Here is a 26,616-nt window from a genome sequence, read left to right on the forward strand (position 1 = left end):
TAAAAGATCCATCGCATCCTGGTCACTGTCTCTTCGAGCTCCTGCCGTCGGGACGGAGATACAGGACGATGAAGACAAGAACGAGTCGTCTTAAGAACAGCTTCTTCTCCAGAGCGATCTCAGCCCTGAATGGGAAGCCCGGACTTTGAAAGTCATCTAATCTCCCTTGCTGTTTTATACTGTATTGCTTAATTAGTGCTTTTATGGAGCAGTCAAGTAATTTTGTTGTCCCCGAAGGGGGCAATGACAATAAAGATATTATTATTCTTATTCTTAACACAGCAGCACGTGGCGAGTGCAGCATAAATCATATTATATATATATTTTTAAAATCACCAGCAAAACAACTGCAATCTTTAAACCACTATTAACAAACTGACAACTAAAACAATAAGCTAAACACCACAACTGCAGCGTGGGACTTATCATATGATTAACAAATCAATAAGGCCTTTATAAGTGATAAAACAGGGACGTGGATGGCGCTGTGGTGTAAACCACTGAGGCTCTTGGACTTAGAATCATAGAATCATAGAATCGCTGACAGTTCAAATCCCCGTGACGGGGTGAGCTCCCATTGCTCGGTCCCTGCTCCTGCCCACCTAGCAGTCCTCCCATCAGATGTCAAAGAGATAAACAACCATCTGACATCTGAAGGCAGCCCTGTTTAGGGAAGTTTTTAATGTCTGACGTTTTAATGTATTTTTAATCTTTCATTGGGAGCCACCCAGAGTGGCTGGGGAAACCCAGCCAAATGGGCAGGGTATAAATAATGATTTTGTTATTGTTGTTATTGCGGTTGTTGTTATTATTATTATTTAACCCAGGAGGGAAATGGCTGCCTGCCTGTGCTGACAATACTGAACTGCATGGGCCAGTCTGACTCAGCAGGAGGCAACTACCTGGGCGACTTTCTGCCCAGTTGAGAGGCTTCCAGATAGCTCAGTTGGTGGAACACAAGACTCCTGACACAAGACACAAAGAGCCCTGCGTTGCCAGGGTCAGACTAGATGGCCCTGGTGGTCCCAATTCTATGAATGTGTGCACACAATTGCAAGTCACCCGTCACAGAGAGTTATAGTACTCGAAACATGTGGGGCAGCCAGGGGTCTTCTGTGCACTTTGGGGTCTTTAGACAAATAAACGGAGGAGGGCTATGAACGGCTCCTAGCTACGACTGCTCTGCCCTGCTTCCACAATCGGAGGCAGCCGTGCTCCTGGATCTCAGCTGCCGGAAAAGGCAGGAAGGGAGAGAGAGGGCTCTCGTGCTCAGATCCTGTTTTGGGGTTTCCCTTTAGGGCATCTGGTCAGCTACTGTGAAAACAGGGTGCTGGCCCAGGTGGGCCACAGGTGCTCTCATGCGCTCAGGCTGCAGATGGCTGGGGTGGAAGATAATTTTAAAACTGGTCCAGGCAGGCTGGAGGGATTCGCTCCAACCTCCAGGAGCACCCGGGGTGCAGAAGGAACGCACAGTCTTAAATAAGTCCTGCCGGAAAGTACCATATTTTGCGCTCCATAAGACACACTTTCCCCCTCCTAAAAAGTAAGGGGAAAGGTGTGTGCATCTTATGGAGCGAATGCAGGCGGGAGACTCTGCTCAGCACTCCCTTTAAAGAGCCGCGTGGAGCGTGTGTGCGGCTCTATGGGGCTTTTCCCTGAGGAGGGAGAAGGGACTTCCAGGCTGCCCTCTGTCTCTTCCCACACCTCCCGGAAAAGCCAGCAAGAGCCACTGCCAGGCTCTGCTCAGCGCTCCCTTGTAAGAGCTCCCTTTCGTCCCTTGTCCCTCTTTGCTGGGAAGCCAGCAGAAGAGGCGCTGCGCAGCTATCGCTCTTGCTCTGCTGGCTTCTCAGCGAAGCGGGAGGAAGGAGGGAAGGGTTTAAAGCAAGAAAAGCGAGAGCCGCTTACATGCTCTGCGCAGCATATTTTTTTCCTTGCTTTCCCCCTCTAAAAACTAGGTGCGTCTCATGGTCAGGTGCATCTTATGGAGCGAAAAATACGGTAGCTCCGTAAGTGTGCAAAGAGGCCGATGAAGGGGGCTTCGGCGCTTCTTCCGCACAGCCCTGGCGAAGTCTCGGGTTGCAACAGGGAGCCAGCTATGATTAGCAGCAGCAGGAAGAGGATGCAAGCATCTGCTCACAGATAGACGGGAGCTATTTTCAGCCACGGCAAACATCGCAAAAACTGAAAGGGGAAATACCACCGAAAACAGCGTGCGTGTTGTTTGTGTGGAAAATTGCAAAGATCAATCCATCCGCCATGCACCTGCAACATGGGGGCGAGAAGAGTACCCACCCTGTGGAATTAACTGCCTGCCCTGTGGAACTCCCACCCGTCAGATGTCAAGGAAACAAGCAACTGTTTGACTTTTGGAAGACATCTGTAGGCAGCCCTGCGGAGGAAGACGTTTTGTTGTGCTTTTGAGATTTTGTTGGGATTCGCCCAGAGTTGTTCTTTTGACCAACCTACCTTGCAAGGTCGTTGTTCCAGCAAATACAGAGAAAAGCACTTGCTGAACACTCAGGAAAACCCTGCACAATGTTCAGACTACAACTCCCACCAGACCCTTTCAACACAGCTGGAAGGCTGGAGAAGGAGGCTAAGCATTGTCACTAAGCCTATTATGAGGATTTTAAAAATTAATGGCCAACTTGCACAGCCATTGCAAGGAGGAAGAAAAAGCTTTCTCCGTCCAGCTTCTCCATGTCATGAATCCTTTTACAAACTTCTACCTTACTGGCTCTGGGATCCCTCGCAATGCTGAACAGGATCCCAGCATAACAGCCACCAAGAGGACAAGACTCCGTCCATGCCTGCTCCAAAGTATTACTTGGAAAACCGGCTTTATTCTGCTGCGGGGTGCAGCCTCCGAGTCTTCGAATCAGTGCCGTTTCACGACCGCCAGCTGCTCTGGGCGGGGGCCTGTGTGTTTTTATCATCTGGGAAGCAGCTGCCTGAGTTTCAGCACAATACAAATGATGGAGGAGCGACAGAGGAGGGCATTAAGCAGCAGAAAACTCCCCGGCGCTAATGTTGCAAAACCATCCAAAGCAGAGCCGTTTTCAAGACATAGCGACCGATTAAAATGTCACTGCGGAACCAGGAAAAGCATCGCGGCAGGAATACGATTTTCCTAAGTATACCGTTCTAAGCTGGTTTGCAATCTGCTAGTGCTTGGCCTGAAGCGAATCTGGAGTCGGCATGGGAGCCAAGAACGCCTAATTTTTTCCTCCTGTGTGGAAAAATAAGGCCTGTTGCATCTTCCGCCCCAGTCTGACAGAACGGCCTTTGTTTTCAGGCTCAAGACTGTCTTCTGTTTCAGCTTGGAGGGAAAATGAACCAGGAAAGCCAAACAGAGACAAATTAAATTTGTGTGTATATATATATATATAATCTCAGAATGACGGAAGGTTCCTTCAGCTGGAATCTGACAGTTCTCCAGCACATATGAAATATGCAGAACATTACTAACGGGGCCAGAATTAGACTCTGATGGTTTGGTTTTTTAAAAAAAACCCACAGAAACGAATGCCGCACAAATTTGCACTTAACGTGTTCCTACCTGAAGCCAGAGACTTTCACGCAAACAAAGCTGGGATTCTCTACCCGGTGTATGTTTTGTGGGTTGCCTAAGCAGGAACCGTTTTATTTATTTCGTGAAATGTATACACCGCTCGAATGTCAAAAAGACAAGCAAACACCATCTCAGAGCAGTTTATAAAAAAAAGGTAAAAGCTATAACATCACCGCCGAGAAAAGCCAACAACAATAAACTTCGGAAAAGTTAAAACAGCAACAGGCTAAAATTAGAACCAAGCTTGCGTAAATTAAATTGAATTAACTTCCAACAGAACCAGAGGAGGAGAGATTTTGCAGGGGTGCCTTCACCAGAAATCAGTGCCCACCGCGGGCGCTTGTTACCTGGATCCTTACGGTGCTGGGCAACCGCTCCCAAGTCTTCCCCGCAGTGCGAGGAGGGAGAGGCGCTGGCCCCATTGCGACGTTCCCTTTCTCCGTCCCTCCTGCCGCCTCTCCGGGGTGCTGGTGCTTCCAGGTCCTGCAGCCTGGGGTCGCGGGAGGGAGGCCTGGGCGACTCCCGGTCCTGGCGGGGTAGTCGCCTGTGGCGATCCGGGTCTGGGGAACAGCTGCGGCCCAGCCGGTGCCTTTCCTCCCAGACGGCGCTCAGGTGTGTCGGCTGCGGGGAACTCTCTGAGCTAGGGGACTGCCTCTCCCGGGGCTTACGGGGCTGGCCACCACTCTCTAGATGCACCCTTTCATCTTCCCAGTCCAGCGGAAAAGGGGGCGTCCTGTGGCGACCCTCTCGGCTCCCTGGCCTCCTTTCTCTCCGCCCCATGCCGCTTCCTGCGTGGGGCTGGACCTCCCCGTCCAGCGCGAGCGAAGAGGGCCGCCAATGTCTTTCCTGGCTGGACGGCTTCCTTTCCCCGCGGTCTCCGTCCCGACGGCTTTCTTCCTCCGTGTCCGAAGGAGGCCTCCGAGGCCTCTCCTGGCCGCCCCAGTTCCTGTCCTGCCTCTCCCTCCGGCCGCCTCCGGCCTGCCTCGCTTCCGAGGAGCTTCCCAGGACTTCCAAGTCCAGCCCCTCGGACAATAGAGGGGGTCCCCGTCGGGGTTCTCTCGGCCTCTGGGGCTCCCTCTCACCGCTCTGGGCTCGGCGAGGTCTAGCCTTCTCCCGGGGGCTCCCGCACGAGCGGTCTGAGCAAGGGGTAGGGGGCGAGACAAACAAGCGAGATGGGTTAGTGACACACAGGTTAACAGCCCACGTAATGGCAAGCAAACGGGGGGGGGGCGGCAGAAGGAGGAGCAGCAGCAGCAGCAAAGGAAAGGCCGGGAGGCGCAGAGGCGGATGAGGAAAAGCATGCAAAGGAAGCAAAGCTAATGCTGCAGATTGGAAGCTGCCTTAATTAGAGTCCGATCGTTAGGAATGGCAGATGAAGATGATGGACTTTTTGGAGCTAGCCGACCTGACTGGAAGAGTCCGTGACCAGAAGGAGGAGGAGTACCAGGAGGAATGGATGAAATTCAAAGACTATTTAGTTAAATATGTTAAGATAACTTAACTGGAATAACTTGCAAATAATAGATAGTCTTAGGATTTAAATATGTGATGTTGGAGAAGAATATGTTTAAAGTCAAAATGAAAACAAAGTAAGATGTTAAGTCATTAAGTTAATTATATGAGAAAATTGGTTTTGGAAAAATGATATACACTGAAATTCAGCCGGGGGGATTTGAGGACGTCACTTAACAATGTTACTAAGATTGGATTAAGTATAGCTCAGATGTATGTATGTTTGTTTGTTTGCTCAAAATTTTGGAAAATTAATAAAAAATTGTGGGGGGGGGGGATACACAGAGTCCAATCCTTGGTCCACTAAGCCCCATACTGTTACTCTGAATGGCAAGGTCTCAAGCAGAGAGGGGGGTCTTCCACGGACCCACTGCCTCTTGCTTTGCGGGGGCAAGTTGGGCTAGATGATCTTTGGGGAGACTCTTCCAACTTTGCCATTGTATGGTTCCATTTGCTTTCAGGTAGAGACACAGGTGCTCTAACCCTGAGCTGCGGTCTCTCCCCGTGAGTCGGGGCTCTGGATTTCAGTAGACCTGAAGGAGCGTCTCCACCTCCATTGTTCAGCCCAGACACTGAGGTCCAGCTCCGAGGGCCTTCTGGCGGTTCTCTCTCTGCCAGAAGTGAGGTTACAGGGAACCAGACAGAGGGCCTTCTCGGTGGTGGTGCCCGCCCAGTGGAACGCCCTCCTACCAGATGTCAAGGAAAGAAACAACTCTCTGACTTTTAGAAGACATCTGAAGGCAGCCCTGTTTAGGGAAGCGTTTAATGTTTAATAGATTATTGTATTTTAATATTCTGTTGGAAGCCACCCAGAGTGGCTGGGGAAACCCAGCCAGATGGGCGGGGTATAAATAATATATTATTATTATTATTAATAATAATAATAATTTTTATTTCTGAGAGGGGTGGTGTTCAGGGGCTGCCCAGTGTGAAAACCAGGCTCCCCGCTGCCCTTTCTGGCTCACGGCTGGACCTCCATGGCAGCTCAGAAGGCACCCCAGGCCCCCTTCACCGGGGAGAGGAGCCATCGTTCAAGCCCTGCTCACAGGCTCAGGCTCCAGCGACTCCTTCTAAAGGGATCTCCATCCCTGGTGGCAGGAGAGGTGGGTGATGATGGCGACGCAACCAAAGGTGGCCGTATTGGGTTAGCAGGCTAATGTGATATTTTGAGTCCACTCTAGTCTAAGGAAGCATTATTAGTTCGCATGCAAAAGATGCTTGCGCCGGAGGAATATTTGGTGGGTTGAGGCTGCCTTGTTAAGAAGAAGCGCAAATCTAGAGGGAAATGGGAGGGGGGTTCCCTTCTTCCTCCACTTGGGTGGGAAAACCCACCACGAACTATGGAACTCCCTGCTTTGCAAGGGGTTGGACTAGATGACCTATGGGATCCCACCCAACAGGGCCGGGTGATATATTGATATATCATCCAAAACTGGTTTGAAGCCCATACAGTGGTACCTTGGTTCTCAAACGCCTTGGTTCTCAAACAACTTGGAACCCAAACACTGCAATCCCGGAAGTCAGTGTTCCAGTTTGAGCGCCACACTTCCATTTTGAGCGTTACACCGAGGTCTGTCTGTTTTTGCTATTTATTTTGTGGTTTTTTGTGGCTTTTTTGTTTTGTTTTTGTGACTGTGTGGAACCCAGTTCAGCTACCGAGTGATTGACTGTGTGACTGCAGTACATTGTTTACTGCTTTCAAGTGGTCTTGTTAGATAGTAAAATAAATGTTAAATTGCTGTTTTAGGGGTTGTTTTTAAAAGTCTGGAACGGATTAATCCATTTTGCATTACTTTCAATGGGAAAGAGCGCTTTGGTTTTGGAACACTTTGGTTTTGGAACGGACTTCCAGAACGGATCAAGTTTGAGAACCAAGGGACCACTGTATTGTGATGTGAGTTTCCTAATTTTGTGCAATGCAAAAATCACATTGTGGGGAAAACCGTGAAGCCTGCTAAGGCTACTCTCGATTCCTGCAGCCCATTAACTCTGCCACCTCAGCTCTCCCCTGTCTCGTGAAGAGGGCAGCAAATCGCAAGAGCGGGCGTCAGCAAAGCTCACGATGCAGGAAAAACCGCGAAGCCCGACGATGCCTGTGCATAGGTCCTTATTTCAGTCGTTGTGACATATCAATATATCGCGATGTTTAGCTGGTGATCTATTGCGATGTTGAAAACCAGATATCACCCGGCCCTACGCCCAACTCTGCAATTCTAGGATTCCCTCTCTCAGGAGGCAGAGATGGCCACCATCCCTGATGGCGTTAAAAGAGATCACGCTTGTGCTGGCAACGCATTGTTGTATCAGAGTAGCCACAGTGAGAATAGGATGCTAGACTAGAGGAGCTCCCTTTGGCCTGATCCAGCACTTTCCTCTTAGGTTTCTGAGCAGCAGCAAGCAGGAAGAGACCTCAACAAGAACTTTCTGCTCTCCCGACACACGCAAGCTGGAGGAAAAGAGGTTTGTGCAGATGTGCGAACGAGGGCAAGGTAGAGGCACCCGCCACCAGCAACCAGAAAGCAAATCAGCAATTTGGTGCCCACGGAAACCCTCAGGATCACACCGTGTTTGATCGCAAAAGCATTTCAGAGAAGAGAAGCCTCTGCAATTTCTTGTCTGAAGCAATCATCTTTCCAGAGACGACACATTTGGCGGTGATCAGAAAGGCAGTCCCGCAAGCGTCCCCGATTCAGGATCCGTCCGGCTCTCATTGCATCCGTCCTCCTCCAAAAATAATTGATTTTTCGTCATGCCAGAAACCTCCAGCGCTTTCCCAGAATAAAAGCGGGAGAACACACCTTGCCAGGATGGGGCACAGGGCGGCATCAGTGCCAAGGTCTGCGTTGGGGGGGGGGTTGGGCTAGAGGACCCCTGGGGGTCCACGCTATGAGGGGCTCCCCCTTACGGTTTCAACCCCCGCAGCGGCGGGGTCGGGAGCTGCGCGAGAGCCCCACATCCCACCTGAAGCACATCCCTCAGCCCCCAAGATGACCACCTGTGCTTCTCAAAGCAAAGCTCAGCTCAGAAAGAGGAGGGAACATCCTGCAGCCCTGGCAGTAGCAACAACAGGTCCACAGGCACACCGGAGGTTTCGGAAATTCAGCAGAGTTCAAAGAGTTGTTCAGTCCTGGCGGAGGCAGCTCTGGCGTCTGCTGCGATCCACAAGCAGACACAAAACCTCCCGGGCTGGAAGGCCAGAGGGCAAAGATGCAATGTAGAGCCTTCTGGGTCTGCGGTGAGGACCCCCAAACCACCTGGTTCTAGAGGACGTCCCGCTTACCTCTGCTTTCCGGGTAGTACCCCTCATCGTAAGTGCTCTTCTGCAAGGGCTCTGGGTGGGGCTTCTTCCGACGCTTCTCTTCCTGAAGCTCCTTCTGCTGCAGGATCCGAGCAATGTCCTAAAGGAAGGAAGGAGGTCAAACCCTGGCATTTTCGCAAAGAACGTTCTTGCCAGTTCTTTGGTGACTGGGAGCGGCCGCCAAGACCACCTAACACCGGTCTTGAAAGACCTACATTGGCTCCCAGGACGTTTCCGAGCACAATTCAAAGTGTTGGTGCTGACCTTGAAAGCCCTAAACGGCCTCAGCCCAGTAGACCTGAAGGAGCGTCTCCACCCCCATCGTTCTGCCAGGATGAGTCCAGCACTGAGGGCCTTCTGGAGGTTCCCTCACTGGGAGAAGCCAAGTTACAGGGAACCAGGCAGAGGGCCTTCTCTGTGGTGGCACCCGCCCTGTGGAACGCCCTCCCATCAGATGTCAAAGAGATAAACAAGCATCTGACATCTGAAGGCAACCCTGTTTAGGGAAGTTTTTAATGTTTGATCTTTTATCGTGTTTTTAACATTCTGTTTGGAGCCGCCCAGATGGGTGGGGGATTATTATTATTATTAATTATTATTATTATTATTATTATTATTATTATTATTATTATTATTATTATTATTATTATTATTATTATTTTGCCTTTTTGGACAGGAGCATGGGTGTGTTTGGCTTTTAAGGGACGGATGGATTGTATTTCTAACGCCGCTTTTCATTCAAACAAACCCCAAAACAGATTATACACTACAGATAACAGTAACACAGCAGCACGTGGCGAGTGCAGCATAAATCATATTATATATATTTTTTTAAATCACCAGCAAAACAACTGCAATCTTTAAACCACTATTAACAAACTGACAACTAAAACAATAAGCTAAACACCACAACTGCAGCGTGGGACTTATCATATGATTAACAAATCAATAAGGCCTTTATAAGTGATAAAACAGGGACGTGGATGGCGCTGTGGTGTAAACCACTGAGGCTCTTGGACTTGCTGGTTGGAAGGCTGACAGTTCGAATCCCCGCGACGGGGTGAGCTCCCGTTGCTCGGTCCCTGCTCCTGCCAACCTAGCAGTTCAAAAGCACGTCAAAGTGCAAGTAGATAAATAGGTACCGCTCCGGCGGGAAGGTAAACAGCGTTTCCATGTGCTGCTCTGGTTCGCCAGAAGCGGCTTAGTCATGCTGGCCACATGACCCTTAAAAACTGTCTGCAGAAGCGGACAAACGCCAGCTCCCTCGGCCAGTAAAGCGGGATGAGTGCCGCAACCGCAGACTTAACTGTCAGGGGTCCCTTTACCTTAAACAATACTAACAAAACAGCAACTAAAAATAAGCTAGATGCTATTAGGTTGCTACACACACGTTACCATTGACATGCTTCGAATTTCTATTGTTTGCATTTGTATTATTGCATCTGTTTATTCCTGGGGGATTTTTTAGCTGAAAGGCAGCATATAAAGAAACGAGAACACAATGTCACAAGAGACAAGGGGTTGTTGATCGGGCTTCCCAGGGGCACCTGAAAATTTCAGAGGGAGCATTGGACTCGATGACCCTTTCGATCCCCTCTGCAATGCAATGAAATTTGCTTTCGATTTACTGGTTCCTGCTGTTGCCTCCGCAGCAGCAAACACAGCTTAACGGACCCCTAACTCTCCCTGGCAGCCCTGTTCAGGGAAGTTTTTATTGTGTGATATTTTAGTGTATTTTTTGTTCTGTGGAAGCCGCCCAGAGTGGCTGGGGAAACCCAGCCAGATGGGCGGGGTACAAATAATAAATTATTACATTATTATCATCCCTGCACCTAGAAATATTCATTATTGGGGGCAAGTTCCTGGCAGCCTTGTTTTCGACATGCACGGCTGCAAGTCAAAAATCAACTTCTGTGTTCTGGCGATGGCTCTCTCCCCCTCTCCGCTTCCCTTTAAAGACGTGAGATCTGGCCGGAGATCAGTCACTTTCCTCCCTGCCCGCGACACCAAAGGGCTGACCTCATCGTCCTCTTCTTGGCGACGCCGCTGTTCTGCCTCAATGACCAGCTTGACTTGAATTTCCTGAGCTATCTCGCAGTCCTGCCTCTCCCTGGGAAGAGACAAAGGGGAGGGGGTGGCAGAGGGGAAAAGGTGAGGGGTGGGAGTCCGTGGGAAAAGAGAGAGAGAATGGGGGGGGGGAGAGAAAGGAGAAAATGCAGCCCAGGACCCCGGCTTCACATTGAGAGATGAGCGACCAAGACGGGAAACACTCTCAAAACAGAAACGGAAAAAACAACTTTTTCTTCCGGTGCAACTTTTGAACCCTTAATGCAGTGTTTCTCAACCAGGGGCCATATGGACTCCTGGCCCCCCCGGGATATTCTAAAGGGGGCACAGGTGAAATAATATAATTTATATAAAAATGATACAGTCAAACCTCGATTCTCGGACGGCTCCGTTTTGGAATGTTTCGGCTACCGAATGCCAAAAAGCTGGAAGTAAATGCCCTGGTTTTCTAACGTTTTTCAGTACCCGAACATCTGGCACGGTTTCTGCTTGAGTACAAGAAGCTTTTGCAACCAATCGGAAGCCACGGCTCTGCTGTTGAACGTTTGGGAAGTCGAACGGGCTTCCGGAACGGATTACGTTCTACCACCGAGATTTGACTGTAAATAAAACGTGTTCTATCTACAGGCAAAATAGCTACCTTTCTACCGGGTTTTGTGTGTGTGGCACAGGAAGGAAACAAGGTCGGAAGGGGGCCAAAGTCGCAAAAAGGTCGAGAAACACTGTTTTGGCGTATAGTTAAACTATGGAGTGCAGTTGGAGGCAGCGATGCTTCTGAATTCCAGTTGCTGGAATCCCCAGGAGGCGAGAGTATTGCTCCTGTGTTCGAATCCTGCACGCTGGTCTCCCACAAACATCTGGTTGGCAGCTGTGAGAACAGGGTGCTGGACTAGAGGGGCCGTTGGTCAGATCCAGTATGCCCTTCTTCTGTTGTGCCCATCGGCACCCCTGCCCCGTGCAATGTCTGAAGAGCTCCAGGTTAGGGAAGGCTGAGTTACAGGTACCATTTCGCTTTATGTGAACCTCTTTTTTTTAAACATAATTTTTATTGGATTTTTCCAGATTTCATTTTAATTCAATACACATATTCACAACATCTTATTTGCTCAAAGTGAGTTTTGACTTCCTTCTACCTCTCCTTCTGACATCCCTATAGCCTATAACATATCTTTCACATTCCCGTAATCACTTCTTTATCTATCACCTTAAGAAATCACGTTCTTATTTATAAATCAGCATCATAATTTCACATTACAAAACATTTCACGTTAATGCTACAAACGTTTTTAAATGAGTACAGTTTTCTTTCAATAAATAAATAAATTTACACCTTTTTTATTAATTTATTCATCAGTTAGCCCTAATAAGAATGCCTCTGGTTTTTTGCTAAAGTTATAAAGGTAAAGGTACCCCTGCCCGTACGGGCCAGTCTTGCCAGACTCTAGGGTTGTGCGCCCATCTCACTCAAGAGGCCGGGGGCCAGCGCTGTCCGCAGACACTTCCGGGTCACGTGGCTAGCGTGACAAGCTGCATCTGGCGAGCCAGCACAGCACACTGAAACGCCGTTTACCTTCCCGCTGGTAAGCGGTCCCTATTTATCTACTTGCACCCGGGGGTGCTTTCGAACTGCTAGGTTGGCAGGCGCTGGGACCGAACGACAGGAGCGCACCCCGCCGCAGGGATTCGAACCGCCGACCTTCCGATCGGCAAGCCCTAGGAGCTGAGGCTTTTACCCACAGCGCCACCTGCGTCCCTAAGACGCTAAAGTTATATTTTAATATTTTTTTTCATTCATTGTAAATAATATCCCAGAAAGCCTTGACCTTAGCACAGGACCACCACATATGTAGGAAGTTCCCTTCCTTATGTGAACCTTTTTCAGAAGAGTCGTTGCCTCCAACTGCAGCCACCCTGGCTAGCAGCCATCAGAAGCCCTCTTCTCCTCCAGGAATTTGCCCAATCCTCTTTTAAAGCCCTCCAAGTTGGTGGCCATCCCTGACTCCTGTGGCAGGGAGTCCCAAAGTTTAACTACGTGCTGCGTGAAGAAGGACTTTCATTTCCCTGTCCTGAAATGTCAAACGTTAACTCTCACAAGAAGAGATTCAGATGAGATTTCTACACTGCAGGGGGTTGGGCTAGATCAGGGTGCCCCAAACCTGGGTCTCCAGCTGGTTTTGGACTACAAATCCCATCATCCCTACTTAGAAGCAATGAATGATAATAGTAATAATAATAATAATTTATACCCTGCCCTTCCCGGTTCAGAAAACCAGGTTCAGGGCGGCTAACAACAAATTTAAAACACTTAATTCGATGCAACAAAAAACAGCATAAAATACAGTATAAAACGTGAATAACAATAAATTCAGAATTCAAAAATCAATTTAGGGGGAAATCCATCCAATAAACATTAGATGATCCCCAGGGCTAGCTGGCTAAATTAGTCCTATTTGGGCCAGCAAGGAGACCAGGGGAGAATTAGCTGTGGGATCCCAGACTAGGGAATCTTCATAAAAGGAGAGAGGGAGGGAAGGAAGGGGAATAAAAGATCAGGCTAAGTTGAAATTGAAAGCCAGGTGGAATAGCTCTGTCTTACAGGCTGGGCGAAAGGAGGTTAAATGCTGCAGGGCACTGGTCTCATGGGACAGAGCGTTCCACCAGGTCGGAGCCATCACTGAGAAGGCCCTGGCCCTGGTGGAGGAGATGTAGTCCAAAAACATCTGGAGACCAAAGTTTGGGGAACCTTGATTTGGATGGCCCTTGGCGTCTCTGCAAATGCCACAATTCTATGTCCACAAGTTCTAGCATTAAATCTCCACTTTATCCATGACATAAATGGTTTTTATAAACTTCTATCATGTCACCCCTTTTCTCTAAACTAAGAAGGCACAGATGGGAGTTGCAGTCCAGAACATCTGGGGGGCACCAGGTTGGGAAAGCCGAACTGTGGCAGAGTCTTCAGGGAGCAACGGGCCTCGCTTGGTTCTGCCCAGCTAAACCAGGGAGGGGGCAGCCCAGAGGCAAAACGGCCCCCGCATCCCGCACACTCACAGGTCTTTGTGCCGCTCCTGGATCCGGGCCCGTGCCTTGCGGTCCTCCTCTTCCTGCAGCTGCTTGGCCATCTGCAAGTCATACTGCACCAGGCGGTTGCGCTGGACATTGGTCGCCAAATGATGCTCAACTGCAAGAGGGCACAAGAACAGGCACGTTTAATTCGGCTGCGGGTCTGGGAGGACCAAAACACCCTCTTGGCTGCGCCCCAAGGGGGACCCTGCTCTCTCGCTGGCCCCTTCCGCAGGGTGGAGGAAAGAATTGTGGTTTCCACCCCCTTTTGGTTCCGCACCCTATAAAAAACATTATTCAGAAAAGCGGTCTGCGTGGAACCAAAACACAATGACGTTCAGAACGGTAACAGTTAAATGCACATCGCAGAACCCAGCTTCAACCGCCAGGCGAGACGTACTTTCCTGTTCTTGCAGGCTGTGGGCCAGAGTGTGATCCTCGAGGACGGCAAAATCCCGGCACACTGGAAGAAAAGAGAGAACGGAAAAAGTGAGGGAGGAGAGCAACTTATCATCCCAGAGCCCAGAACTTCTTCACAAGACTCAAGGAAGTCGATGGTACATGACTCCCGTTAAAGTTACAAAAATGTACAGAAGAAACTCTAATAAGTGCTGGAAATGTAAAGAGTTAGAAGGTGTGTTTTATCATATTTGGTGGAGCTCTAAAGTAATCAAAAACTATTGGGAAATGATTTATAATCAGGAGTCCCCAAACTATGGCCCACGGGCCGGATAAGGCCCGAGGGAACTTGTTTATCCGGCCCGCAGCGACCCCCGCCACCCGCTCTTACCGGCGCTGCACTGCTGCCCACTTCCGGGTTGGAGGAGCATCGAAAATAGCTTGTGCACATGCGCAAGCGTTATTTGTGGTGCACATCCGGGTTGGAGGAGGCCCGTGCACATGCGCACAAGCTGTTTCCCATGCTCCTCCAACCCGGACGTGCGCCGGAAATAGCGTGTGCGCACACTTATGGGCACGCGCTCCCCTGCCCTCCAGCCCACCACGCGATCGGCGCTGGAGCCACCGGCCCGAGGGGCGGTAAGTCTGCTGACCCCTGTTTATAACAAACTGAAGAAGATGTTTAAGATAACTTTTGTTAAAAAGCCAGAAGCTTTCTTGCTAGGTATCATAGGACAGGAATTGCCAAAAGAGCAGAAGAACAACGGCATCTAGGATATTAGTAGCCCAAAAATGGAAGGAAGGTAAGATACCAAAGAAGGAAGATTTGCAAGTTAATCTTATGGAATACACACAGAAATGCCAAAACTTACAGGAAGACTTAGAGACAACGACAATAGAGACTTTAAAAAAGACTGGGAAGCATTTGTGCTGTATCTACAGAAACAGTGTAAAGAATTTGACTTACTAGTAGGGTTTGAGTAAATGCTGACAATTAAGAAAATAAGTGGACGGTTAAGAAACAACAATATGGAAATTAATTAAGTGCAAGGTGTCATTTGAAAGGAAATTTGGTATCAAAATGATAAGAATAAAAGAGTGTTTAGCAAAAAAAATCATAGAAAGTAAGATAAAATTAAGCAGAAGTAGCATATATTTAAAGAACAAGAAGGGGAAGTTGAGGGAAGTCACTGGGTGGGGGGGGAATTCCCTTTTTTATTTTTATTTTTATGTGTCAAATGTGTCGAATATCCAATTGTAAAACCTAATAAAAAATTTAAAAAATAAAAAAGAAGACACAAGGAAGTAGGAACTGCAGAAAGAGGGAACAGGCAGCGTTCCCTTGCAACGCACAAATCTCCACTTCCCGCAAACACTGCAAGGAAGTCGCAAAGCGGAACATGCAGAGCCATTTCGAGGAACCAGGGGCAAAAGTTGATTTTTTAGTAACTTAAATCTAAGCAAAAGGAGCACTGATTTGCCCTTGGCACACATTTGGAGAAAGGCTCATCTCTTTAAAACGGAACAACCACCCAAAAGTGCCACAGTTTAAGAAGGGTACCGGCAAGCTGGGAGGTGTGCAGAGGAGGCCTGATGAGGAACGGTCGAAGGAGCTGGGTACATTTAGCCTGGAAAAGAGGAGGCTGAGAGGAGATGAGAGACCCATCTTCAAATATCTCAAGGGCTGCCCCATGGAAGAGGGAGCAAGCTTGTCTGGAGGGTAGGACCTGAACCAATGGGTTCACGTTGGTTGATTGGGATTGCAGGGGGTTGGACTAGATGACCCCTGGGGCCCCTTCCAAATTTACAATTCTATGAATCTCTAAGTTATAAGAAAGGAGATTCTATGCTGGAGGTGTAAGGATGGCATAGGGCCATAAATGCACATGTGGTGGGAATGCACAGCCATGAAATAATTTTGGAATAACATCTACAATGAATTAAAAAAAACTATTTAAGTTTTCATTTAAGAAAAAACCCTGAAACCTTTCTCCCGGGAATAATGTCACTAGAAATCAAAAAGAATATAGACCACTTTTTATGTATACAACAGTAGCAGCCAGGATCTTAAATGCAAAAAACTGGAAAAGTGACAAAACACCTACGATAAATGAGCGGCAGGTCCAAATGATAGAATATCTACAGATGGCTATGGTGACAGGGAGAATTAGAGGGTATCCAAAACAGAAAGTACAGAAAGAAAGGAGAATCTTTAAAGAATATTTGGAAAAGTATTACAGTAAGAAACATCTCCTGGGAGAAATAGAATGATCCTTGTAAAACAACAAACATAATGTTTTTCTGGACATATGATGAAAACAAAGAAATACAATAATTTGGAACTGTGTGTGAAAAAACTGTAGAAATAATAATACAATGGGTCTAATCAGAAGTCAAATATGTTTATTTTTCTTTGGGGTTTTTTCTTTTGTTTTTTTCCTTCCTCCTTTCCCCCCCTTCCCTTCACCCCCCCCCTCTTCTTTTTCTCTCTTTTTCTGCTTCCTTCCTTGGTCCTTCTCTTTCTGATACGTTATGGAAAAGATAAAGAGATAAAAGCGTATTATGAAAACCTCAGTAAGTTAAAAGTGATGCTATGTAATTTCCTTAGTAGTATTTATAAAATGTTTAAATGGGTTAATTGTCATGATTTGATGTAGCAACTACTGTGGGTTTTGTTTTGTTGCTGTTATTGTTGAATTCCAATAAAGTTTATAAAAACCAAAAAAAGAAGAAAAAGAAAGGAGATTCTGACTAAACACCAGGAAGGACTTTCTGAGGGCAAGAGCTGTCCAGCAGTCGTACAAAGACCCTCAGAGAGTGGTGGACTTTCCTTCCTTGGAGGGTTTTAAGCAGAGGTTGGCTGGCCAAATGCCAGGGATTATTTAGCTGTGATTCGTTCATTGCAGGGGGGGTTGGACTGGATGACCCCCCAGGGTCCCTTCCAACTCTGCAATTCTGCGATTCTAAATGCCCCCCCAGATTTTGTAGGCTGCCTTCTTTCCATGGGCAGTTTTGAAAAGGCACACCAGGTCAAAACTCACTTGTATTAAGATAAACAAGGCTTGAAAAATTGGATTACAGTCATACCTCTTGTTACGTTCAGTTCAGGTTACGTTCTTTCAGGATACATCCCATGGCGACCCAGAAGTAACGGAACGGGTTACTTCCGGGTTTTGCCGCTTGCGCATGCGCAGACGCTCAAAATGATGTCACGTGCATGCGCAGAAGCAGCGAATTGCGACCCATGCAGATTGTGTTCTGCTCATGTTGCAAACGGGGCTCCAGAACAGATACTGTTCACAACCAGAGGTACTACTGTATTAAGATTATAAGGTTATAAGGACGTGCGTGAACAAGTACTAAACAATGAAACCAAGAGGGAGAGGGGAGGGAAGTCAAGCAAAAATTCTGGTTTAATTTTTTTTATTATGCTGGTTCCCCCCCCCCCCCTTTTCATTATATATTGTTGTTTTCATGCTTACTTTTTATGTTAGCTTTTTGGAAAATTAATAAATTGTTATCAAAAAAAGAAAGAAAAGGCACACCAGGAGATCTGGTGCCTCACGCAGCTTCAAAGAGAAGCGTTCCACTGGGTAGTTATTTCTCTCTCCTGTATTGTGAAAATAAAATGAAAACAAACGCAAGAGGCCAAGGGAAGGAACAGCTTGAACAAAACTCCACACCAGCGATGGCACACCAAAAGGAAGTCGCCCACGTTTTTGCGATTCTGGATCTGGTGACCAGACGGGAAGCATCCAGTCACTAGCTGTAATGTGTGTCCTTTGGGGCTTACGTCCCAGGATGTCTGCAATTGTCCCTTAAAAATTAAAGCACCAGAACAGGATCTGGGGGATTCTCCAGATAGCCTGGAGAAAGCAAAGTTTTTCCTTTCTGTCTCCTAACACTAGAGAACAGGTTGACGTCGAACGAAACTGGACATTGGAAGATTCACGCAGAACATAGTTAAACTGTGGACCTCACAGTTGTGAGTGCCAAAACAGAATGTCTAGTTGCCACTGGGGGGGGGGTGTCAGCAAACCTTTTATTTATTATTTTGATAAGCGTGATTTAATCTGCAATTCACATGTGACACGTTTTTAGCAGAAATCGTTAATACGTGCTTAATTTGGTGCTGACAATAAAAATATCGGCACAGTGGTACCTTGGTTCTCGAACATCTCCGTCGAACATTTCAGAACCGAACGCCAAAAAACCAGGAAGTAAATGCTTCCCCTTTCAAATGCACCTTGGAAGTCAAACGGCTTCTGCCACGTCAATTTTCTCAATTGAATTTGCAGACCACCCTTTGCGCCTCAGGTTTCGAACGTTTCGGAACTCGGATGGTCTTCCAGAACGGATTACGTTCAAGAACTGAGGTACCACTGTACGATACTTCAGTTTTCAAAACACTCGTTGTTAAACTCCTTAACATATTGTCTATCCTGGACATATACTTTGAGGCTTCAAATCACAGAGATTTCAGTAATCCTTGAGCATCAGCCAGGAACAAAATACAGTGGTGCCCCGCAAGATGAATGCCTCGCAAGACGGAAAACTCGCTAGACGAAAGAGTTTTCCGTTTTGGAGGTGCTTCGCAAAAGGAATCTCCTATGGGCTTGCTTCGCAAGACGACAATGTCTTGCGAGTTCCTGCTGGTTTTTTTTCCTCCCCCCCCCCCTTTTTCTAAGCCGCTAAGCCGCTTATCAGCTGATCCGATCAGCAGATAAGCCGCTAAAAGCCACTAAAAGCTGCTAATAGCGCTAATCCGCTAATCCTTCAATGGGCTTGCTTCGCAAGACGAAAATACCGCTAGACGAAGAGAATCACAGAACGGATTCTTTTCGTCTTGCGAGGCACCACTGTAGGGCATCCAGACTTTTGGAGGTGCTCATAAATGAGAACCCTTCGGCGCAAAATGCGCCTGGCGCCCTGCTAATTTCGAACCCTGAAGGCAGTGATGCTTTTGAGTACTATTTGCTGGAAACTGCAGGAGGGGAGAGAATTGCTGTTGTGCTTGAATCCTGTTTGTGGGTTTCCCATAAGGGGCATCGGCTTGGCCACTGTGAGAACAGGATACCAGACTGGATGAGCCACTGGCCTGATCCAACAGTCTCCTCTTATGTCTGTTGTCTATCCTGACCAGCAGCTCTCTGGGTTTCTCTGCCAGCTCTAAGAGGCTCCTGGGATCTGAATCTGGGACGTTCTACATGCAATGTAGATGGCCCCCCTCTGAGCTACAGCCTTTTGCAGCAACAAGATAATAATAATAATAATAATAATAATAATAATAATAATAATAATAATAATAATAATAATAATAATTTATTATTTATACCCCGCCCATCTGGCTGGGTTTCCCCAGCCACTCTGGGCGGCTTCCAATCAAGTGTTAAAAACAATACAGCATCAGACATTAAAAACTTCCCTAAACAGGGCTGCCTTCAGATGTCTTCTAAAAGTCTGGTAGTTGTTGTTCTCCTTGACATCTGACAGGAGGGCATTCCACAGGGCGGGTGCCACTACCGAGAAGGCCCTCTGCCTGGTTCCCTGTAGCTTTGCTTCTCGCAGGGAGGAAACTGCCAGAAGGCCCTCAGAGCTGGACCTCAGTGTCCGGGCAGAACAGTGGGGGTGGAGACGCTCCTTCGGATATACTGGACCGAGGCCGTTTAGGGCTTTAAAGGTCAGCACCAACACTTTGAATTGTGCTCGGAATTGTACTGGGAGCCAATGCAGATCTCTCAGGAACGGTGTTATGTGGTCTCGGCGGCCGCTCCCAGTCACCAGTCTAGCTGCTGCATTCTGGATTAGTTGTAGTTTCCGAGTCACCTTCAAAGGTAGGCCCACATAGAGCGCATTGCAATAGTCCAAGCGGGAGATAACCAGAGCATGCACCACTCTGGCAAGACAGTCTGTGGGTAGGGAGGGTCTCATCCTGCGTACTAGATGGAGCTGGTAGAAAGCTGCCCTGCGCCTCCATGGACAGCTGTGAGTCCATAATGACTCCCAGGCTGCGCACCTGGTCCTTCAGGGGCACAGTTACCCCATTCAGGACCAGGGAATCCTCCACACCAGCCCGCCCCCTGTCCCCCAAAAACAGTACTTCTGTCTTGTCAGGATTCAACCTCAATCTGTTAGCCACCATCCATCCTCCAACCGCCTGTTGAAGATCAACAGGCAAAGGATGCACAAACAACAGGAGAATCTGTGCACTGGGAAACAGAGGCTGCAGGAAATGTAGACACTGATGCTTGATGAGGAACGAGACAGAGGTGTGTCTGGGCAGAGAATTTACAGCCTGGGCTACAGATCTCTCCCGTGATGCATGCGCTGTTGTTTGGTTTCGTTTCGCAAGGGAACAACAAATGTTTGTTTGGTTTTACAGCAGAAGGAACCTTGCTTAGGATGAATCTCCCAGCTTTGTCTGCTTTCTGCTCTGCTCAGGTATCTCCCAGGCATCGTTGGGTGGTGATGGAAGGCGAGTGGCAACTTCCGCACAACCAAGGAGGAGTCTGTTGGCACTTTAAGCACAAACATTTATTGGACTCCAGTTACAAGAAAGGAGATTCCAAGTGAACATCAAGGAAGGGCTTTCTGGTGGTAAGAGCTCTTCAACAGGCAACCTCAGAAAGTGGAGGGCTCTCCTTCCTTGGAGGTTTTTAAGCAGAGGTTGGATGGCCGTCTGTCAGGGATACTTTAGTTGAGATTCATATGGTGACAAGACCTCACCCCTTTCAGCACTCGTGCTGCAGCATTCTGCATTAACTGCAGCTTCTGGATCAAGCGCAAGGGAAGCCCCACATAGAACGTATTGCAGTAATCCAGTCTTGAAGTAACCAATGCAACTAACGACTGTGGCCAGGTTTTCCAGGTTAAGGAATCTTTCCATTCCTTCTTCCCTCAGTGGGCTCCAGTTCTTCCATAATTCGCAGGGGCAAACCAATGGGGCGGCTTTCCTCTATTAGACTGCGTGCGCACTGCTGAGCACCTTCGAAGCACATTTCTCCCCTCAAAGAATTCTGGGTCCTGTGGTTTGTTAAGGGCGGCTGCGAATTGGAACTTTGTGATAGATAATTTATTACGGCCGGAGACCAGCTTATAAAACACACTTGGGGGTACAGTCACAGAAGAAAAACAAACAATTAAAACAATGCACAACAATAAATTTAAAAACAATGTACAACAATAAACTACCGCAGGGAGTTGACCCAGAGTCACCCATGAAACCGAGTTTGGGGATTTTCTTCACAAACTAGTTTGGGTCGGGGGATGGTCTGCGCCTACAGATCTGTACACAGAATCTGGCGACCATCCGCGTCGTCTTCTGATCTTTACCTAACAGGAAAAGGTCAATTTTTTGCTTTTCCGGGAGGTCAGCGAGCCTCACCAGCAGGGGATCAATGGTCTCACTATGTGCCTCTTCATAAAAGGGACATCTAAAGAACAAGTGCTTTGGGTTTCCTATCTCCCCCAATGAACAGGCGCAAAGTCTCTGAGCATATGGGACTTTTTTAAAGGATCCTTCCAGGACCAGCGAGGGCAGAGCCGAGCTTCTGGCGAGTGTAAAAGCCCTTCTTGCATTTTTGGACACGAGAAAGAAGAGATATGCTGCCGGTGCGGCTATCTCTCTCTCGATTTCTCCAATTTTATAGTCAGGGCACCTTGAGCAGTCCTGTTGTCTCTAGGTGTCTATGATTCTTTGCCTGACTGTAGCTTTGGCCTGGCCCAACCCAAGGGCTTAGAAGGGCTTGGAAGTCTCTGGCATGTGCAAACTACAGTGATGCACGCGCTGTTGTTTTGCCTAATCGGATGCCTTCCCTATTCCTGCTTCCCAGCAGCAGCGCAGATCCCAACACCCTTCTCGGCCGCTGCTATCACGAGCTGGCATGAACTTTGCAAAGTGCAGATCTCCCAAAAGCCCCCTTGCCCATCCTTAAGTAGAAGAAGGCCTGTGGGGTGGCAAACAGGCAAGAGGCGGGAAGGAGAGAGCGTGCTTCAGCTTCTTGTTTCTCCCCCTGCCCTTCGCCTTCTCCCATGCCCTTCCAGGCCCTTTGTTCTCCTCTTCCCTGCACACGCCCCTTCCTTGGCTGCCGATGCTGACGCTCTCCCTCCCTGGGGAGAAGCGGCGCAGAAGGATGTGCAAGGAGGCACCAGGGACTGTTTGTTGCTTTTGGGGAAGGGGGTGGAGGGACCCGTCCAGGCCAGCATCCTGTTCTCACAACCAGACACCCGTGGGAAACCAGCAATCAGGATTCAAGCACCAGACCAACACAATCCTGTCCTGCAGTTCAGAATCATCGCTGCCTCCAGCTTTTGGGGGGCAGGGCAAAGTCATCCTTCCTGGTAGCCATCGGTAGCCCTCTCTTCCCCACAAATTTGTCTCATCCTCTTTTCTTTTTTTCATTGGAAATTTAATTTACAACATAACATAACCCCCTACCCCCCCAATACAGAAATCCACCCTCACTAAACGTGAACATAGCATACAATAAGCATAAAATACAACAATACAAACAACCAAATAAAAGACTTCCTTTATCCTGTATTTGGCCTCCTTATTTACTTCTTATAAGCTGTTTCCTTTATGAATAATTAAGATTTTTCTAATCATAACTTAAATATCCACAAAGTCTCCTGCAGACATTAATCGAAACAAGTCCAGGTATGTATTTTAGGGCACTGTTTTGTGAAGTATTCTCTGCATTTTCCCCATGCTTTTCGAAACTCTTGACTAGTGTGAGCTCTAATTGCCTCTGTTAATCTAGCCAGTTCAATATACTCTAACAGTTTGTCTTGCCATTACTTTTTTGTTGGCACAGTTTCTTTTTTCCAGTTTTTAGCAATTAGGATCCTGGCCACTCCTGTGGCATTGAGGAATATCTTCTGATCTTCTCTTGCTATACCTGTGTCCGTTATCCCTAGTAGAAAAGCTTCTGTATTTTTCATAAAGTTATACTTAAACATTTTTTTAAGCTCGTCATATACTATGTTCCACAAGCTTCTGATTTCTTCACAGGTCTGTCTCATCCTCTTTTCAAGCCACCCAAGTTGGTGGCCATCCCTGCCTCCTGTGGGAGGGAGTTCCATAGGTTAACTGCGCTGCGTGAAGAAGTCCTTTTTTGAAAATATGTCCCAACATTCAGATTCATTAGATGCCTATGGTGTCGAGAGAGAACAAGAAATCTTCTCTCCATCTACTTCTATCAGTTTCCTTTCAGTTCTTGGGGTCTTAAGTTTTAACGGCGATTTGGAAACCATCTGCTCTGGTCAGACCTCACCTGGAGTACTGTGTCCAGTTCTGGGCACCACAGTTCAAGAAGGACACTGACAAACTGGAACGTGTCCAGAGGAGGGCAACCAAAATGGTCAAAGGCCTGGAAACGATGCCTTATGAGGAACGGTTAAGGGAGCAGGGCATGTTTAGCCTGGAGAAGAGGAGGTTAAGGGGTGATATGATAGCCATGTTCAAATATATAAAAGGATGTCACATAGAGGAGGGAGAAAGGTTGTTTTCTGCTGCTCCAGAGAAGCGGACACGGAGCAATGGATCCAAACTACAAGAAAGAAGATTCCACCTAAACATTAGGAAGAACTTCCTGACAGTAAGAGCTGTTTGACAGTGGAATTTGCTGCCAAGGAGTGTGGTGGAGTCTCCTACTTTGGAGGTCTTTAAGCAGAGGCTTGACAACCATATGTCAGGAGTGCTCTGATGGTGTTTCCTGCTTGGCAGGGGGTTGGACTCGATGGCCCTTGTGGTCTCTTCCAACTCTATGATTCTATGATCCTTCTACACTGCAGTTTCAGCAAAACTTGCTCTTTCCTCCTCTGTCCATTTTTCAAGCCACCTTTGCAACTTGAAAACGAGGGTATCAGATGTGCGTTGATTTCATTTCCAGATGCACCCTTGGAAGCCGTCTAGAAAGTCGGGTCGGCCAAATGTGTTTCCCAAGATCCACACAGTGCTTCCCAGCCACCTCCCAGAGCCGACATATTTGGGAAGATGATGAAGAAGAGGAGTTTGGATTTGATATCCAGCTTTATTACTACCCAAAGGAGTCTCAAAGCGGCTAACATTCTCCTTTCCCTTCCTCCCCCACAACAAACACTCTGTGAGGTGAGTGGGGCTGAGAGACTTCAAAGAAGTGTGACTGGTCCAAGGTCACCCAGCAGCTGCATGTGGAGGAGCGGAGACGCGAACCCGGTTCCCCAGATTACGAGACTACTGCTCTGAACCACTACACCACACTGGCTCTTGGCTAGCTTAAAAGACTGTAGAGGGGAGAGGGCTGCAGGTGGCTCCTTGCCCCCTTTGGTGTGACGGAAGAAGAACAGTCGGAAGGGACCCCGAGGGTCATCCAGCCCACCCCCCTGAAACACCGGCTTGAATGCGAGAAAACCTCCCAGCCATTGACAAAAACGTAAAGCAAAATATTTAAATACTCATCATGACAAAAAGAGGGGTGCTCCAAAGATCATTAAAATCAACAGTAGCTAAAAAAAGAGGTAAAAGGCAGGGAACCTCAACACATCCGGATGGACTTGCCTAAACAAAAAATGTTATCGGCCGGCCCAGAAAAGGATCAACCTTGTGGGAGACGAAATGCTGGGAATACAGGGACCGGGGGCGCTTTCTGGGAACAAGAGTCATGGATTTGTGGCTTCACTGGGTGAGGGGAATGTACGGCTCTCGGCTCAACTCCGGTCTGGATATTTACCAAAAGGGGAAAAAATGTTCCCGCAGGAAATGCCTGTTAATTTTAAGCTCCAGTTCTTCAAAACAGAGGAGCGTTTAGAAACAGGCACTGACATTCCAGCAACGGACCACCGGAGGTCGTGGAGGAGCCCGTGAAAAGTCCTTCTCCCAAATCACGCACTCCAACTTGGTGCGCTCCAGATGTTCCTGGCCGTCCCAGCTGTGGACCAAGACAGGTTGCTGAAAGCTGCCATAACCTAAGGCCACAAGGAGAGGCTGCTGGATCAGGCCCATGGCCCTTCCAGTCCAGTGGGAAATCCTCAAGCAGGATTTGAACCCGAGACCCCTCTCCCCTCCTGCAGTTTCCAGCTGTGGAGGAAGGGCAGAGCCACCCGGGCTAGCAGCCATTGAGTGTCTATGGGCTACTTTTAAAATGAGGCTGCATTTTAAATTGCATTTTAACCTGTATTTTAAATCCCCCCCCCGATTATGTTTTTACTGTAATTTTACTGGTGTTAGCTGCCCTGAGTCTGGCTCTGGCCGGGGAGGAAGGGGTATAAATAAATCATCATCATCATCATTGTTATTATTATTATCATCATCTTCCACGAAACCCAACTAGCTGTGGCCAGGGATAGAAACTCAGGTATACAAATCAGGGGCCAAATGGCTCCTTAAACCTAGGTTGCAGTTGCAAAATTGGAACGTCTAGTTGCCATTTTGGGGCAAGACTTGTTTTTCAAAGGATGGGCTGACTGCGATTGATTCTCAGGTAAAGATCTGGCCAGTTCAGATGACAACCTTGAGCCGGGTTAAGAGCTTTGAGAACTTAAAAGAAGGAATATTGAGAAACTGAGTCACTTGATCCAGGGACAGTCTGCCTAGAGATCGGCCTTTTCTGGCCTCTTTTTCTTTTGCCTGTTGAAAAATCAATAGCATTTTTTAAAAGGAGTGGTCGGGAACATCCTTGAGTTGTTTAGGGGCCCCTTTTTGGGCTTCGGGAGAAAGCCAGCCGCTAAATCCTCATCTGGCTGAGAACAATCGGGAGCAAAGAGAACGGGGTGGAGAAAAGAAGTTCAGGGGGGGCTCTGTTTGCGGAAAAGTCCCTGGTTCAGTACTGGTCTGCCAAAGAATGGCAGAGTTGGAAGGGGTTCCCCAGGGGCCATCTAGTCCAACCCTCCGCCATGGAGGAAGCTGAGCTCCCATGTGGCGCAATATTTGTACAAGAAATAAAGCCACGCCATATAGATACAGTGCCGGATATACATATAAGCTAAACAAGCTCCAGCTTAGGGCCCCACGCTCTTGGTGGCCCCCAAAAAAATTAAAGGAAAAAACAAAACCTGGATGTACATTTCCAAAATATAAGACAAAAAACAAATAAAATATAACCTACATCCAGCAACTGTGTTTTGTGTTGTGTAGGCTCCTATGATGTAAGTCATAGGCCCCGCCTGCTAGCCTGCTCCCTAAAATATCCCTGGTTTGCTCCTTTCTACATTTAGGGTGCCTACATTCTGCATGGACTGGTATTTACTTCTTAATCATATTTCAGTTCAACAGTTACTTTGATAAAATACATATTTTGTTATGTGCAAATGGCTTTAGATACCTTTAGATACTTATTAGTTCAATAAGTGACCATATAACATATAAAGGTAAAGGGACCCCTGACCATTAGGTCCAGTCGTGACCGACTCTGGGGTTGCGGCGCTCATCTCGCTTTACTGGCTGAGGGAGCCGGCGTGCAGCTTCCGGGTCATGTGGCCAGCATGATTAAGCCGCTTCTGGCAAACCAGAGCAGCGCACGGAAACGCCGTTTACCTTCCCGCTGGAGCGGTACCTATTTATCTACTTGCACTTTGATGTGTTTTCAAACTGCTAGGTTGGCAGGAGCAGGGACCGAGCAACGGGAGCTCACCCCGTCGTGGGGATTCGAACCACCGACCTTGCGATCGGCATGTCCTAGGCTCTGTGGTTTAACCCATAGCGCCACCCATGTCCCTACATATATAT

At 47.9% G+C, this 26,616-nt stretch overlaps 1 protein-coding gene across 2 annotated transcripts in view; it reads right to left on the reverse strand.

The window, feature by feature from the left end:
• CCDC50 (coiled-coil domain containing 50) overlaps positions 1–26,616 on the reverse strand; it is a 50,649-nt gene that overhangs the window by 12,312 nt on the left and 11,721 nt on the right. Inside the window, exons 2-6 of one of the 2 annotated variants that reach the window (XM_081190321.1) lie at positions 13,912–13,974; positions 13,500–13,629; positions 10,401–10,491; positions 8,364–8,481; positions 3,919–4,707 (exon numbers count right to left, since the gene is read on the reverse strand). In XM_081190321.1, the coding sequence (XP_081046447.1) occupies positions 3,919–4,707; positions 8,364–8,481; positions 10,401–10,491; positions 13,500–13,629; positions 13,912–13,974 (1,191 nt within the window). The remainder of the gene's footprint in view (positions 1–3,918; positions 4,708–8,363; positions 8,482–10,400; positions 10,492–13,499; positions 13,630–13,911; positions 13,975–26,616) is intronic. The other variant, XM_081190322.1, reaches the window with a different exon arrangement.

Source organism: Podarcis bocagei (assembly GCF_964188305.1).
Source record: "Podarcis bocagei genome assembly, chromosome: 4".
Classification (NCBI taxonomy): domain Eukaryota; kingdom Metazoa; phylum Chordata; class Lepidosauria; order Squamata; family Lacertidae; genus Podarcis; species Podarcis bocagei.